The sequence below is a fragment of the Pogona vitticeps genome, chromosome 6 (assembly GCF_051106095.1).
Source record: "Pogona vitticeps strain Pit_001003342236 chromosome 6, PviZW2.1, whole genome shotgun sequence".
Classification (NCBI taxonomy): domain Eukaryota; kingdom Metazoa; phylum Chordata; class Lepidosauria; order Squamata; family Agamidae; genus Pogona; species Pogona vitticeps.
This window is the reverse complement of record NC_135788.1, coordinates 24382706-24400196: the sequence shown is the minus strand read 5'-3', so window position 1 is coordinate 24400196 and position 17491 is coordinate 24382706. Positions and strand designations below refer to the sequence as shown.

Below are 17491 nucleotides of genomic sequence, written 5' to 3'. Positions count from 1 at the left end.
AATTGTTTTGTATACATATGAAGTAAGGTTATATAAAGCCATGGTGGAGGTATCTCTGTCTACTCTACATAGTTCCACCTCTTATCTGTCACAGTTCACATTACCTCTGCTAATTGTACTTTAAGTCTATCAAGTTCTGCAAGGAGAAGCTCTTGATTTTCTTTCTGCCATTCCATCTGCTGCATGTGACCCTGTTTCAGTATTTCTGTTGCCTGCTGATGTTCTTGGTACTGACGGACAAGCTCTTGACGCATATCTTCTAAACGTTCTTCATATAACAATATCTGACTTGGAGCTACTACGCTGGAGGTTGAAACATCACTTGTAACCTGTAATTTTTGTTGTGAAGTGTTAAAAATGGTCCTACTTTCAGGTATAAAATTTGTAATCATGTTGTAATTTAATCATAGAACTGATTGAACTGTAGCCAAAGCCAGCCAGTCACAGAGTTTACAACAGGGACTAAGTTAAAACTCAAATCTCTTCAGCTGAATCCTTTTAAAAATGTGTGCCCAAACTTCTAAATGAGTACAAGGTGATAATGATCCCAGGAATGCTAACATAACGTGCGCCTATGGAAACTTATTCAAATAACAAATTACTACATTTTTCTTTGCACTGTAATTCTAAGCATAGTTACTAAGATGTAAACCTATTGAACAGAGTGACTTGTTTCTCAGGAAACATGCATAACTTTGTACTCTTCATAGTTAAGATATATGTGCACTGCTTTCGTATGAATTAACTATTATACTATGTAGCTAGAAACACACAAAAATTTCAGGTCTATAAAGATATTTCACTAGTTTTTATATCTTATTTTGTATTATAATCCAATTTTACATTAGAGAACATTAAAAAATGGATTAACATCTTCCACAATTGCAAATATTCTCCTCCCTCAATGTTATTAATGGCTGAAATCCTGTTCACACAGATGATGTCAACAACGGTGCAGATTTATCAGAAACAAAACATTTCTGATTCCAGTCCCTGAGGCTCCTAGGGAATCTTTCATCATGGGGAAGCTGTTAGGGGTTCTGGGATGAGAGTAGCAGTGTTCAGAAAGTGAAGACTTTCCCTTATTTGTCCCTTAGCCCTCGATGTAAAGGTAAAGGTTCACCTTGACATTTTTAGTTCAGTCAGACTCTAGAGGGTGGTGCTCATCCCATTTTCAAGCTGTAGAGCCACAGCTTGTCCGAAGACAGTTTCCGTTGTCACGTGGCCATCATGACTAGGGAACGCCGTTTTACCTTCCCACCGAGATGGTACCTATTTATCTACTCGCATTTGCATGCTTTTGAACTGCTAGTTTGGCGAGGAGCTGGGACAAAGCGACGGGAGCTCACTCCGTTGCATGGATTCAATCTTACGACTGCTGGCCTTCTGACCCTGCAGCACACAAAGACTTCTGCGGTTTAGCCCGCAGTGCCACCCCATCCCTATAAGCCCTCAATGACTTCTCCACAATAAAAGGGCTTCCACAGAAGCCTCAGGCTCTCCATGGGCGGGGGCAGGAACTGGAAATATTTTATTTCTGAAGAATTGCCGCAGCTTACAACATCATCAGTTTTACATGGTGAAGTTGTGTAAGCAGGATTTCAGCCACTGTGTTGCAGAACAAGTAGTTGCTAATTATGCACTGGCAACAAACAAAATTTGAGAATATTGTGAGCTATGGTTTTCAAAGTAATTTTAAAACATCTATTTAACTTACCAGAGATGGTTTTTAATTTAAAAAAATATATGTAACTTACCAGAGATCTGTTTTGCATAAGCTCAGTATCATTTGAGGAAGAGCCTGTTGGGAGGCTTGAATCAAAACTGCGTAGACTAAGTATCTCAGTAGGCTTAACATCTAGTTGAATTTGTCCTTCAAGTGACAAAGTATCACCATACTCTTCACTGATCTCTCTACTAAGAGACTTGAATTCTTCACGTGCCACGTCCCTCTTTTCATTTCTGTCTCTATCTAATTCTATAGAAATTTCTCTTCTACTGGAATTATTTTCCTGTTCAATTTGCATTGGTACCATCACTGACATTTCTTTCTCCTTTAGATTAGCAATTCGTTCAAGTTCATTCTGCTGTGCAAATTGTACGCTCATGGTTACAACCACCTTAAAAACAAGAGATTACGGCATAGAGATGAGCTATAAGAATCAATGAAAAGTAAATTCATCAGTCAGTGCGAATGCTAAACTACACTCCAATTACACACAAATAAAAACAAGTATTCAACAGAATTGAGGACTTTAATCTCTGGCTATCTATAATGTTGCAAAGATAAGACATTCAATTAAAATGCAAATACAAAAATATACTGGGATTATCTAGAGAAATGTTGGAGTGGAACAGTGAACAATATGCACACAAACAATCAGACCATTCAGTGTCAAACAATAAGAGAGAGAATACCACTTTTTAACTGAGTTGAAATATCATACGAAACCAGTTTGTGCTAACATAATTTAGAATACAAATTCTGGTTTGCATTTCTAATCTCTCACAGAAACCATGGTTTAGACTGTTCCCCGGCTCTTCACTTCCACCTACTCATCACTTTACAGGTTTAACTTCCCTATAGCATCTGAACTTAGACCAACATATTCTGCATTGAATTGGTACCTGTGCTATTTCTTGTAACAGTTTTTCTTGGTACTGTTTCTCCAGGAGTTCTATAATGCCACCTTCATTAGAGAGCTGTAAGAGAAAGCACAAGACCTGAGTTCATTTTTAATCATTTCAAAAGCTTAACAGTTTTATTTTAAGACACAAATACAAAGTAAATAAGATGGTTGAGAAGAAACCTTTTTGTAATAACCCGAAGAAGCTACAAAAGTTGTATCTACATTTTGGATTCAAATGGACAGAAACCTTGAGAATAAAATACCAGACATAACAGTAACAAAATGAAAAATGCCTGGATAATTCACATTGCAGTTTCATGGATGCCAGAGTTAAAGAAAAAAAACTGAAACAATTACCAAAATACAGAATAGAAATAACTTGCCTGTGAATGAAATACATTTCAGTGGCCCCCATAGTTATTGGGGCATTAAGAACAATGCTGCCGAAGTTTATAAAATATTATAATCAGCTGCAAATCTCTGAAACACCACCACCAGAGCTGCAAAAAGCCCTGCAATACTAGGAAGAGCATATAGACCACATTGATATACAACTGACACTTAGGCTTTTTGATTAAAACATGTATCTGTTATAGAATACCAGTTAATGACTGTGTCTTATATAATAATAATAATAATAATAATAATAATAATAATAATAATAATAATAATAATAATAATAATAATAATAATACCTCTGTTGCCATAACAGCTCTTTGCTGAAGATGACTTTCAGCATGCTTTCCCTTCTCCTTAGCTTCATTTACATCTGATCCCACAGAAATACTTATTAAAAAAAAAAAAAGACAAGTGATACAGAGCAATTCTCTGGAAAGCATTTTCTCCTAGGTAGTACAAGTACTCTTAGCTGTAGATCAAGATTTAGTGGTTAATCAAGTAGTAGCCTTCACCGTTTAGGAGATATATGGGAAAATAATCTTTTTCATGACAATTTAAAATTACTTATTTAAATCAATCCGCTTGTCAAAATTCAGGACAGCAGAAAATATTATATACTGTTCTTCATTTAACATTTAGACTGAGGCTTCACTATTAAGCTGTAAATATATATGACACTCTCTAGAGTCAATCTTTTTCAAGTAACCATGCTTCCTATTGAAGAATCCAAGCAACAAATATTTTAGTTCCCTTTTTAAAGACCTCAGGGCTCAGTACACATTATTATTTTATCTTGGCACATCCACTTTATTTTCTGCCAATTATTGTTATCTTAATTTACTACATCTATACTGTACCAGACAAAATAATTATGGAGAGTCCTAAGAAACTGCAAATCCAACCTGTTAAGTAATACAGTAATGGGATAGCAGGAACCCAGGAGCACTTGACTCTATAAATTACATAGGAAATTATTTATAGTATCAGATCACATTATGAGGTCAACTTTCTGGGTCCATCTATCTCTGTTATTGTCTATATGAACAGAGTTTCAATGAAGGGTTCTTCCTGGACCTCTCTAGACAGTGGATCTGGGCATCCTGCATGCAGGTGGATGTTCTGTATGTAACCTGTGATATAAGCCCTATCCCAAAACATTCAGATAAACATGGCATGAAGTGAAAGTGGCACGTTCCACTCTGTTTTCTTTAACTACAGCTTCTTTTCCCACATCTCATACTTACCGTCCTTTACTTCTATGAAATATGGCTGAAAGTGAGAGACGATAAACTGACTTCTACCACTGCATATAACAAAACTGAAGGAAGACAAATACATTTCTGCTTATGACAGCAAAAATTGCTTGAAGTGACTGTATTTCAGTAACTGTTATGCAACCAAAGTAAAGGCAAAAATCATAGGTACCTGAAACATTCTGATGATGTGTTGTCATCCTGGAGCCTGCTCTGTAAGTGAAGTATCTCTGCAGTGTATCGCTCCTCAGTTTCCCTCAACTGCTCATGAAAATATGAGCGGAGACGTTCCACTTCTTGAGCATGTTGTTCTTCAAGTTGAGATTTAAAGTTCTCCATGTCTTCCCAACAGGTTGGTCTAACTTTAATATCTATACATGAATAAATTTTGAACAATCAGGCTAATATGCTGTTCAATAGTGAGAAGGGAAGGAAGAGTTATGATGTCAACGTTTTGCAAGACTTTAACAAAGAAATTTTTTTATTTCTTTTTTCACTGAAGGGCACTCACCACCTGTCCTCTTTGAACCTATAAAGGATAACTCTCATTATTGAAGGCAGAATTGTCAACTACTTGAGGAATAAACGTTCAAATACTATAAAAACTGAGAAAGCTTAATTTTATCCAGGTAGACTTAACAGCTCTTCATCTACACCCATTCGTTTTAGATTTTTCTTTATTTATAATACACATATCTGTTTACTGTATTTTATATGCATATCTTTACCTGTATGATCCTGAGATGGTGTGGATAAACTGGGTACATTCTGTGGAAGACTGCCATTTTGTTTTCCACAATAGTCTGTACATGTTGCCCACTGTTCTTCACCCTGGAGAAATTAAAGAGACTCACAGGGAAATGGGATTTCAAATTATAACCTTTCAATGGCTTGCTGGTGGTCATAAGGAGAGCAGAATATTTTCCATTCCTGTCTTTTCTGGCAATATTCTATTTCTAACAAAGTATACATCACAAAATTAAGAGAGAATATTAGTCAAATTGGGTCTAAGAAATCTATTTAATGAAAAGCTTCTGTACAAATGAGGGAGTATGTATGCATGTATAATGTGCACACATGAGTGAGTTTGTGTATGAGGACAAGCAATCAAGTCAGGGAAAATATGGAAGTTGTTCTAAAAATCACCCCCATCCACTGCTGCCACACAGACTTTCACATGTCTGGAATAAATTCTGCCTCGGGCTGAACAGGATTTCATAGAATCAGAGAATACTGAAGTTGGAAGGGACTTATAAAGCCATCAAGCCCAACCCTCTGTTTGATGCAGGAATACAAGTCGGGTGGTTGTCTAAGTTTCTCTTGAATGTTTCCAGTGTTGAAGCACTCATCACCTCTTGAGGTAATTGTTTCCACTATCTTACTGCTCTAACAGGCTGTTTTTCCTGATATTCAACCAAAATCTGGCTTCTTGTAACTTGAGCCCATTGTTGCATGTCCGGAATTAAGGGATGATCGAGAACAGATCCTGCCCCTCTTCTGTATGACAGCCTTTCAAGTATTTGAAAAGTATTTGCAAAGGCTTTCATGGCCGGGATCTAATGGCTGTTGTGAGTTTTTCGGGCTCCTTGACTGTGTTCTGAAGGTTGTTCTTCCTAACGTTTCGCCAGTCTCTGTGGCCGGCATCTTCAGAGGACAGCACTCTGTGCTCTGGTGTAGTTGGCTTGGGAGTGGAGTATTTATAGCTGTGAGATAGGCTTTTGTCCTATTCAGGAGATGGGTGATTAGTGTGTCTTGTTGTGGGTGTATTGTTGTGATAAGGAGAAGAAATTATCTGTCACTGTGATGGATCGTTATCATTAGCTAGTCTTTTGTGGCTACCGTCCTGGTGGCTAGGTAGAGGTTGTTGACCTTTTGCGCGCTGTATTTTTCAGAGCTGGGAGCCAAGTTTTGTTGAGTTTCAAACTTTCCTCTGTTATGTTGAAGTTCTGTTGGTGCTTGTGGATTTCAATGGCTTCCCTGTGCAGTCTGACGTAGTGATTGCTGGTCTTGTCCAGTATTTCAATATTTTGAAATAGAATTTCTTTCTGTCTATCAGAGAGGCTACCCGATCAAAAAATGAGATCAGATTAGTCTGGCAGGATTCGTTCTTGACAAATCCGTGTTGACTTCTAGTTATTACAGCATTGTTTTCTAAGTGCTTGCATAGTATAATGGACAGAGGTTCTGAGAGTTCTTCAGCCAATCCTTTCAGGACTCTCAGATGCAGTTTATCTGGCCCTGGAACTTTGAACTCGTTCAAGGTGGTAAGGTATTCCTTGACTATTTATTTATCAATCTCCAGCTGCAATCCTGTCCCTTCCACCTGCACTTCACATTTGTCTGGAGGTTCATAGTCTGGTCTATGAGAAAAGACTGAGCCGATATACGAATTGAGCACCTCTGTCTTTTCTTTGTCATCTCTTATCATTTTTTCATCTCCATTGAGTAGCTGTGCCACTATTTCTTTTGTCTTTTGCTTCGCACATACCTGAACAATTCTTTTTTTGCCTTTAGAGTCTCTAGTTAATCTCAGCCCATTATCAGGTTTTGCTCCCCTAATCCCATCCTATATTTCCTTGCTACTTGTCTGTACTCTTCCTTGGTGGCCTGGCCTTCTTTCCACTTCCTATACATGTATTTTTTGTTTTGTTTTGTTTTCAGGTCTCCCCAGAGCTTTTTGTGAAGCCACACTGGCCCTTTTTTTTTAATTTAGAATTTCCTTTTTTATTTATTTTATTTATTTATTTATTGGATTTTTACCCCGCCCCTCTAGACCATGTCTACTTTTTTAGAAGCTCCCACCCTTCTTGGACTCCTTTTCTTGTTAGGATCTCCTGCTGTGGGCCTTTCCTCATCCTTGTTCTGAGATTATTAAAACTGACTTTGTAAAAAAATCACCTTATGTGTGTGGCTACACTCTGCTCTGGTTTTCTTTGAAATCAAGAATTCTAGAAGAAAATGTTCACTCTCACCCAGAGTTCCCCTTACTGCCACTTCCTCCACCAAGTCATCTCTATTGGTTAGAATCAAGTCAAGGATAGCTAGTCCTCTAGTTTCTTTCTCCAGTTTTTGTAGGAGAAATTCATCAGCCACACAAGACAGGAATTTCTGGGAAGGACCATACTTTGCAGAATTTGCCTCCCAACATGTATCAGGATAATTGAAATCTCCCATCACTGCTATATTGTGTCTCTGAAATCCTTGCAATTTGTTTTTCAAAAGTTTCATCCGCTCCCTCTCCTTGATTCGGTGGTTTCCCTCCACTTGTGTAAAAGATTGCCAAATCTGACTGCAGTCTGCCACCCTACCACCTCCTACTGGAAAACCCAGCCGCTAGTTCATGAGTTGCTCAGGTCCTGAGGTCCCACTGACTACGCTTTGCTTGCCAGCATGGAAAAGGCCAGCAGAGGGACAACACTGCCTCCCTGGCTGTGTAGATCCCTAGCTCCTGCTCATACTCCCTGCTGAAAGGAGAGGGATATATGAAAGAGTAACTAGGGAAAACATGTGGGTCATACTGGGGACCAATGGAAACCAGATAAGGTACAGTTCAATGGGATTCCCACACCTGATCTAGAATATAAGTAACTTTTCTTTTACCTTTTTTGTGTCTTTCACAATCTGTGCATGATAGTCTAGTAACCTCTGGTACTCTTCCATTATCTTGCTCAGAAGATTTTGCAGTGTTTCTTGCAAAACTAAATCAAAATGGACATATTAAACATTTTAATTAAGTTCACTGTCCTTATTCGAGCACATTAATCCCTCTGCTTTTTCAATGCAAGAAATATGATATAAATAGTATTCTGAATGAAAAGTGCATCAAAGAATGCTAGTCCAGAAGCTCCTAGATTTAAATGTAAGATTTAGAAGGCAGACCTGAATAAGCAATTGTATTTCAGATTTCCTTTTAAAACCCAATGTAGATTAAAAACAAAACAAAATACAATATGCTTCAGAATTACTAACACCAATGAGTAAGAAGCAATGCTTGCCAACCTCACTCTCCAGAGTCTGAAATGAACAATAATTCTCCACAATGGAGGATAATGCACAATACTTTACTTTGACATTTAGAAATCAATGAAAAGCAGGCATTATACTATCAACAATCAAAGTATCCCATAGCCATTACAAACAGCTCTCACTGTTTCTGCTGGGTTTTGGTATCTCTTTTGGATTTCAAGTTATTACAAAAAGAAATCATATTCTAAAATCATGTTCTTTCTGTTATTTAACTCAAAACGTCAAATACTCTGAAAGCATTACTCCATTTAATAGTACACTGTGCTGTCACCCCTTGGAAAACAGATTTCTATTTCATTATCCGTATTTTTCAGCAAAACTGATCTAGTCTTGCACTTCTTTTTTTCATTAACTGAAACGATACAGTAAGGCATGGAAGCAAGCCTTACTGAATTTAATGGGCTTACTTGTGAGTAGCAATGTATAGGATTGCTCTATAAGAGACTATATGGTATGTCCTGATTTACCTTGAACTTCTGGTCTTGATATTAATACAGAGCTAGATTTTTCTGTCTCACTGACATCATATTTAACAGCAGCTGGAAAAGTTCCAAGTGGCATGTTCAACAGATACTGTAACAAAGAAAAAATACACATATAACAAAGAAAAAAGTTTAAGATACACATATTGCATGTAAAAGATCAATAAAGTTATTATGCAATTATCATCCTCCTAAAATGAATCTGGGGGTAATGTAATGAGAAGCATTATCCACCCAATACATGACAATGGAAGACTCACCTGCTGTTTTTCTGGTTCTTCCATCTTATAATAGATAAACACACATGAAACTTTCATTCATTATGGGAATATATGCTTCTCACCTGAGTGAGCTTGGAACATTCCTCAGCTACTGTCTTGCTAAGCCTTTCTAAATGCACCCATGTAGATGAGTCTTCTTCATCTGTGAAGACAGTCACTAAAATTTGTTTGTTGAAATATGTTTTTAATAATTTTGAGAAAAGGGGTTAATACAAATACAGATACATGCTATGTCTGTTTTATTTGTAGGCTGTAACAAAATACAAAGTATAAAGAGCATTAATTTACATTGAAGATAAATAGTTAAGAACAAAACTACACCACTGATAGGACACCACTAACCTGATACATAATCATAATATATATGTTACTACTGTCAAAATAAAACCTGTTAATGTGAAAATACTATCTCAAACTTGAAATTTCACAAAATAAGACTCCTCTTTTACCAACTTACCTGTTTTTATTTGTTTAATTATATGAATATCCTGCTGAGAGTTCTTAAGCTCACTCAGTTCTTGAGCATGACAGAACTGGAGCTCTTCTTTAAGAGCAGAAAGAGCATTCTCCTTTTCATTTTCCAAGCATTCACGTACTTGGTCCACATGAGCTGAGTAAACCAGAGACAGACAAATTCTCTGCGCCTCCATCTGAAGTTTTAAATCATTCTAAGTAAAGACAGACATCACATGTGTTGGAGGGTTGGCAATCATAAAAACAGTTCTTAAATATCACACTTACGAGGGTTGCTATAAATCAGTTCCAACTTGATGGCACATAACAACAAAATAAGAAATGTAAACACTGGAAGAAATTACTGAATGGTATTCAGTAAAATTGTTTTATTTTTTCTCAACAGTTTCATTCCTGTGCAACATTTGTTAACCACATCACTTTGAGAAAAATTCAAGTCCTGAACATCTACCTGATTCTAATGCTAATTTTGCCATTTGCTATAATATATTTTTTTTACCTTTCAGTTCTTCTCAGAGACTTGACAGGAAAGGAAATCTTGTGAAAAGTTTAATATGTGGTGAAGTGTTTAAACTGCAGTACTGCAGTGAAGACGCTGCTCATGACCTGAGTTTCACCTCATGACCCAGGGTTCAATCCCAGGTAGTCAGCTCAATCTTCCATCCTTCCAAGGTCAGTAAATTGAGTACTCATCTCGCAGGACAATGTGTAGCCTGCATAATTAAATTGCAAGCTGTCCAGAGAGAGCTTTAAGCACTATGTGTCATATATAAGCAACACAGTTTGTTTTTGCTTTGAAACCCTTTTTCAAGTGCTCATATGTAACTTTGAAGCATTTTGCATAAATTGCATAAATTGTAACCAATTTCAGTTAAGTGAAGGAAGAGGTGAGGGAATGCATCTGTTACATAATCAGGCCCATGACCAGGCACATGATTAAGACATGCATAGGCACTTTATCAATTACTTTCACTTAGCTGTGGCAAGTTACACAAGCTTTATGCAAACATCATAGGATAGCTGGCCAAAATATTTTTTTAATTGATCTTTCTACACTGCAAAAAGTTTACATTTATTCTGCATTCTATTTCAGTCTTGGCACGGAAAGGTAAGTTGAAATATCTTCAGTATAAAAAACAATACTCTCTGTTAAAAATGCCTAAGCATCCCTCTATAACTGCAGAAATTATAGGAGGTAAGCTGAAAAATATAATTAAAACTATAGTTAAGCATTCTGCTCTCAATTCTCCGTAAAAACTACAGTTTATACTGTTGAAGCTCAATCGTGACAACACATTATCATTCATCCTTCTTTATCTATGTAGCACTTGCTTTTTCAGAAGCCACACTAGTTCAAAATATAGACACTGCCTGATGCAGTGACAAATGTTTAGGAGGCTCTTTAATAACTTTTACCTGTAAAGGTGATCAGACTACTCTGAGCAAGAACAAACAGTCATTTAGGGTATTCTTGCACCTAATACTGCAATAATAAAACACCTATAAAAATAAATTATTACCATTATCTTAACTACTATTTCACAGATACTTTAGGTAAAACTAAAAAACAAGTAAAGAAATATACTTCTCTATCATAAAAGATTATGGGCTGCACCAAATTTTCTTCAGTTTTATTTTCTAGCCAAAAGTATCAATCTGGATGCATGTTGTTGTTGCTATTATGCGCAGTAAAGTCAGTCCTACTCAGATCTTGCAATTTATAGGCCTTAGTCTGCTTCCTATACATTTGAAGATATGGTAATAGAAATGTTTCTGATAAGTACTGGGCTGTATTCTTTGCCAACTTCAAATAATATTAAGTATTTCTCCTTGTTATTTTTCTTTCATTCATACAGCCCTATTCAGTTATTACCTAAGGATGTGCAGTCCACCCACTTTGAGGGAAATGCATTAGTTCTTCACATCTACCATTGCTTTTAGTTCCCTAAATATTCTGGCTAATTTGGAGAGGCTACGTGGATAGTGTCGCTTCCCCAGTTAGACTGTCACTTTCACATGTTAAAATCAACAATGAAGGGGCTGGGTTATTGCGCTCTGCTCAATACACTGAGACAATAAGTATAGTTTCTGTTTGTCTGCTTCTCCTAGATAAGTTATAAACACTGAGTCTACTAGAGATTATTCCATGAAAACAAAAATAGTAGAGTGTTATGCAGCCAATGAAATTCAGTTTTCATTGTTAAGTGCATAATAATAAAAAGCGGGAACAATATCAACAGGCTATTGAATATTTTCAAAAGCACTGCTGAAAAAAAGCCAAGTGAATTAAATCCTTTTTGACACTACAGTACTAATTTTTTCTTCAAACGGGAATGTTCTGTTCTGCTCCAATGAAATTTTAGTAATTCTTACACTTACATTCTACTAAAGGAAGGAAAGAAGGAATTGAAACACAAACATAACACTTAGAGACGTTACATAATTAAGGCAATGAATTAGAAACTCTTTAAAAGATTTGCCTAGCACCAAAACAATGTATATCCAAACAATGTTGTTTTCTATTTTCAGTGAACCAAGATAAGGTAATTTTTACAAGAAATTCAAATATGAATTTATTTCTACCTTAAAACCATGCAGCACAGAACACAAGACATTAAAGGTATTTTCTGCCACAAACATTATCTTGGTAGCTTTACTTTCCTTATTTATTTTAGAAAGGAAGCCAGATGAACACAAGCTTTAAAATGACTGTCAGCAATACCCAATAGTTGTGGATTTTTCAGGATCTTTAGCCGTGTTCTGAAGGTTGTTCTTCCTGACGTTTCGCCAGTCTCTGTGGCCGGCATCTTCAGAGGACTGGAGTAGGAACTCTGTCCATGCTCAGTCCATGCTCAAAGACCGCCAAATAGCCCGAAAAACCCACAACAACCATGAGATCCCAGCTGTGAAATACTTCAAGAATACAGTACCCAATAGCTTTCTATTCTGTGTATTGGCTTTAGTTATACGATGGTTCTCCACCAAGCACCACCAAAGACACATCTCAAATAGTGAATATTATGCCATGATTTTACCCGTTAATTTAAGGGAGTAATGTAAAGCACGTACCTACAGACCTTAAACATTACATTACAAGCATAAACATGTATTCTTGCAAGTCACGTCCATATGTGTCACTCAGCAATCAAATCCCTCAACATTTTGTAGTTAAAAATTTGTAAAAATTAAATTTCAAATTTGTAAAAATTAAGGTGAAATCCTATTTAATCTCTTGTAAATTTCAGTAAACTCAAAGGGCATTACACTGATATAAAATCACATTTATAGACTACAACCCTAAACATACTTCACTCAGGAGTAATCCCTAGTGAACATTGTGGGATTGACTTGTAAATTAAAACATGTATCTTTGTACTTTTAAACAAAGCAACAGCCTACTGAGACTCATGCAAAGCAAAAAGGTGGGTTGCCATAAATACCTGTTCAGTTTTCAGTTTCTCTAGCTGTTCCTGAAGTTTGTTTTCATCTTGCACAAGGCTTACATATGAAGATTCTTCCGCAAATCCATCACTCACTGGAAAATCATCCAAAAGGAGTCCTGGTTCTGAATTTAATTTTTGTTGAGCTACCTTTTCCACTGAAACTTGATGAGTCAAACTTTGGCTTGATATAGATTTCTCTTTTATTTCTTTTATTTCCCTATCAAATCCTTTGGGTGAATCAGGAACAAAATTTCCAAGTTCATAAACTGTGGAGGGCGTCTTCTCTAACTCCCCATTGGAATATTTAATTTTAGGTTCACATCCATTCATATTTTCTTCTAGCCTGAGGTTAACTATATTTTCTAGTTCTTTACACTTAGCTGAAATGTATTCTTTATCTTGCTTTAGAGATGCAACTTCTTCATTTAGTTGACAGATTTGGTTCTGCTTTAGTTTTAATTGTTCCGAAAGATCTGAAAGTCTAGATGAAAGTTCTAGTTTTTCACGCTGAGTAACTTCAAGCTTTTCCATAAGTTCTGTTGTATCTTTTTCTACAACGTCTTCAACATCAAATGTTTCTGATCTTAGGATTTTCTCCTTTCTACCTTGAGCAACTTTGCTTTCAGTTTTCAGCACAACTGGTTTTTCTTCTTGAAAATACTGGACTTCCATCAATGCCTGGAGTTTGGCTTTGTATTCAGCTTCTTGTTTGTTCTTGTTCTCTTCTAAATCCAGTTTTAGTTTTAATAAAGAAGTATATTTTTCTTCGAGTTCTTTATAATTATGCTCAAGGTTTCTCTCAGCAAATGAAAATCTATCTTTTATCCTCTCAATCTCTTCTTTATGTTTAGCATCTTCTTTTATAAGCTTTTCATGTTCAGCTATCAGATTTTCTATTGTTTTTAGTAAATCATAGTCCTCTGATATGCCACTAACACCATCAGTGTATGTTAAACTTATTTCCACATTCTTAACAGCATATTTCCTTAATTTTTTCCCCAGATCTACAAGAATATTATTTTGTGTTTCAAGCAATGAACATTTTTCTTGAAGACTATCCTCTTTTTCTTTCATTTGCTTTTCCAATAATTCTGTTTTAAGTTGCAATTCCTGAACTTCCTGTTCAAGTGTGCCCTTTTCTTTTCCCTCCCGTCTAAGAACTTCTATCTCTTTTTGGAGATCATGGATCTGAAGCATCATTTCTTCAGATTTGGAATTTACAACCGATTGATGCAAATCTTTTAACCTGGATATTTCTAATGTTAGCTCATCCTGTTTTGTTATTAAGCTGTCATTTTCAAATTGCACAGCTCCTAACTTTTTATTCATTTCATCTCGTAAATAATCTAACTGCTGTTTAGTTTGCATAACCATTTTCTCTTTAAGGTTTTCAATGTTTATTCTGTATTCTTGTTGTAAATCATCTCTAAGTTTTGATAGCTCTTCTTCATGACTGAACAAAAGTTGAGTCCTTAGTCTCTCTAGTTCAGCTTCTTGAGATTCAGCCATCCTGTCTAAAACAGCATCCTTTTCCCTTTCTAGCATTTCAAGTTTTATTTTATAATTTGTAACTTCTGCTTCGTGTTTTAATTCTAATTCTTCCCTGATTTCAGAAGCAGTAGCAAGTTGGGCCTTTAGATCTTCAACAGTGATTTGTAATGTTTCTGTTTCATGTAACTTGGAATCTTTTTCATTTATAGTTTGTTTGGCTTTCTGAACCTGCTCTCTTGCGAAGTTCAGCTCTTGGTGAAGATCTTCAACTTCATTTTGCAAAGAAGACTTTTCTGAGGACAGTAGTTCAAGCTGTTGGGACAAATCCTGCCTTACCTTTTCTCTCTGGTAATTAGCATCTTGTAGCATCAGATTCAATTCATTAATTGCAATATTCATTAAGTGTACTTGGTCTTCATTGGTATTACCAGAACGTAAATTCAAAGTTCTCTCCAGATCTGCTTTTTGTTGGGCAAGAAGTTTTTCAATCTCAATTGTATGTTCTCTAACTAATTCTTGCTTGATATGTACAATTTGCTGCCCATGCACTTCCTCCAATTCTGCCCTGAGGTTTGCAAGTTTCCTTTGTGTTTCAAGTTCCATTCTTTGTACAATATCATTTTCATATTGATTATCTTTGTGACATTGCTTTTGCAGCTCTTCCACAGTTCCCATTAATTGTTTTATCTCATCAGAACTCTGCCTTTCTTTCTGCTTAGAACTGGTCAATTCTGCTTTTACATTATGTACCTCTTGATTCTTTTGAAAGAGCTCTTCTTTTACTTCTTCTAATAATTTCTCTGCAGCTGATAATTTTTTCTGAAGAATGAATATGTTTTCTTCCTCTTCTATAATTTTTGCTTCTAATTCCTCAATAATTGCTTCCTTTTCTTGTAGTTTCTTCTTAGTGGAATCTTCTTCAGCTCTACATTTTTCCTGTTAATAAATACAAAAATTTATTTCTTGAATCTCTATGTTTTGACTATGTATCCTATAAAAACAAACATTGATATTGAGCATTAGAGCCCTTCTCTACACATATTTGACAAGTCTACAAAAATGTCATAAATTATTTTTCTGATTTATGGTACTCCCTGAGACTAGACATACACAGAGATAAAAACAGAGAATAGAGAACATAACTCATCTAAGGCTGAAACAGTATACAGGGGTAAAACAAGAATAAGGAAAAAATCAACAGAACTAAGAACTGGATTTTAGTAGCTGCTGGGAGTTGAGGAATGGATGTAATGGAAAACAGAAAGAGTTTAGAAAATGATTTTAAGGAATAGAGAGGAAAACTGGTTTAGAAATCTATGAAATTGGTAGTGGTAAATACAGAAGTCAAAAATATTCCCACTGCCACTATAACTACTTAAATATTCCTATTCAGAACAAATATCTGAAGTTCAGCATTCAGAAGAAACAGAAGTAGCAAAGAGAACACAAGAGAAAATCAACCTCATGTTATTTCACTATCTCCGCTCTACCAAAGCTATATGGTTGGAGAACCCTGGTAAAATTACTGTTTATGATTAGATCTGACCGTCATAAACTACCCTTCTCACCTCTCCCTTCCCCTTGTCCTTCACTATACTACACATGGTAAATCTCAGATAAATGTTTTGCATCTTTTGCTGACATGCTGCGTACCTTATCTTTTGGTTTCAAACCTTTAATTATCCATGAAGCTTTGAACCAATCCTAATGAAGCCCAAATCATCCCAATTTCTCTAAATCCAATAGTAAATGTATGTTTACACATAAATCTATGTATGTTTATAGCACACATATATTTCATGCAAACATATACTTTAAACCAGAGCAATAGCACAGCTATTGGGATGCATATGGAGCCCAGGGTAGATAAAAATCAATGATTTCTTAAATAAAAAATTAATAAGTCCATGCCAATACTTAAAAAAAAAATAACAAGAACAATAAATTATGGGAAAAGACAAAGTACATATTCTGTAAAAAATCTATCATCTTAATAAGAAACATACCATCTCAAAGTCAGTGATTTTCTGCTGCAAAAGGGAAAGTTCCTGTTTAAATTCTTCATTTTTCATCTGATAATTCTTTAAAAGCTGCTCTTGATCTTCTAGTTGTTGTTGATATACAAGAATCTGTTGTTTGGCCTGGAGTAAATCAGCAGCTGTGCTACTATGACTAGTGTTCCTTAAAGCTTCACTTGCCTGCAGCTTATGAAGAAAGGAGCACATTAAGGTTCACTGCTTAAATAACAATTGTCAAATTTCAAGGAGGAAAAGCATAATGAAAAAAGGTATTATTCATTTTCATAAACACAATACTTTATATTTTAGAACAATAATCATATTATGGAAGTGTGGAATAAAATACATCTATTTTCCCTCACCTGGTAGCGGCCTCTTTATGGCTTTTCTGAAAAACTAACATTATGGATGTTCTTTTTCACTATACCTGGTATATTTTCTATTTTCCCTAGAATTTAGAGGAATTGGTATTTCTTGTTTTAGGAGAGGACCCAAACTAACGCCTTCTAAAGTAATTATCTAATGTTAAAAAAAACACAAATCCCTGAAATATCTTAAAGGAGCTCTGTACAACTAAGGGAGGATTTTTTTTCTTTAAAAATATGTGCAGGTGGGCATGACTGATCACCAAAGAGAAAGATGACTAAACATTAATAATCAAGACAACCTCACCATGTTCTCCTCTTTACAATCTTAACCCCTCACATTTGAGATGTTCAGCTAATTTTCTGCTACATCAGTCTTATCAGCTTCTGGAATACAATGGTGCCTCGCATAGCAATCACTCCGTTTAACGAAGAAATCCCTTTGCGATGATGTTTTTGCGATCGCTTTTGCAATGGTCCCTATGGGGGAAATTCGCTTTGCGGTGATCGCAGGGAAGGGATCATCACAAAGCCCCCATTTTCGGCCAGCTGATCGGCGGTTCCAAAATGGCCGCCAGGTAAACATAATGGCCGCTCGCTGCGTTGCCTCGCTTTAGAGGCACCAAAAA

General features: G+C 35.9%; 1 protein-coding gene across 10 annotated transcripts in view; it reads right to left on the bottom strand.

The window, feature by feature from the left end:
- AKAP9 (A-kinase anchoring protein 9) overlaps window positions 1-17491 on the bottom strand; it is a 119759-nt gene that overhangs the window by 65398 nt on the left and 36870 nt on the right. For 5 of the 10 annotated variants that reach the window (XM_073003168.2, XM_073003162.2, XM_073003167.2 and 2 more), the window contains 12 exons: window positions 16486-16683; window positions 12986-15415; window positions 9529-9739; window positions 9134-9228; window positions 8776-8881; window positions 7883-7980; window positions 5011-5113; window positions 4455-4653; window positions 3326-3416; window positions 2629-2703; window positions 1758-2120; window positions 105-329 (listed from right to left, as the gene is read on the bottom strand). In XM_073003168.2, coding sequence (XP_072859269.2) covers window positions 105-329; window positions 1758-2120; window positions 2629-2703; window positions 3326-3416; window positions 4455-4653; window positions 5011-5113; window positions 7883-7980; window positions 8776-8881; window positions 9134-9228; window positions 9529-9739; window positions 12986-15415; window positions 16486-16683 — 4194 coding nt within the window. The remainder of the gene's footprint in view (window positions 1-104; window positions 330-1757; window positions 2121-2628; window positions 2704-3325; window positions 3417-4454; window positions 4654-5010; window positions 5114-7882; window positions 7981-8775; window positions 8882-9133; window positions 9229-9528; window positions 9740-12985; window positions 15416-16485; window positions 16684-17491) is intronic. The other 5 variants (XM_073003164.2, XM_073003170.2, XM_078378689.1 and 2 more) reach the window with 3 other exon arrangements.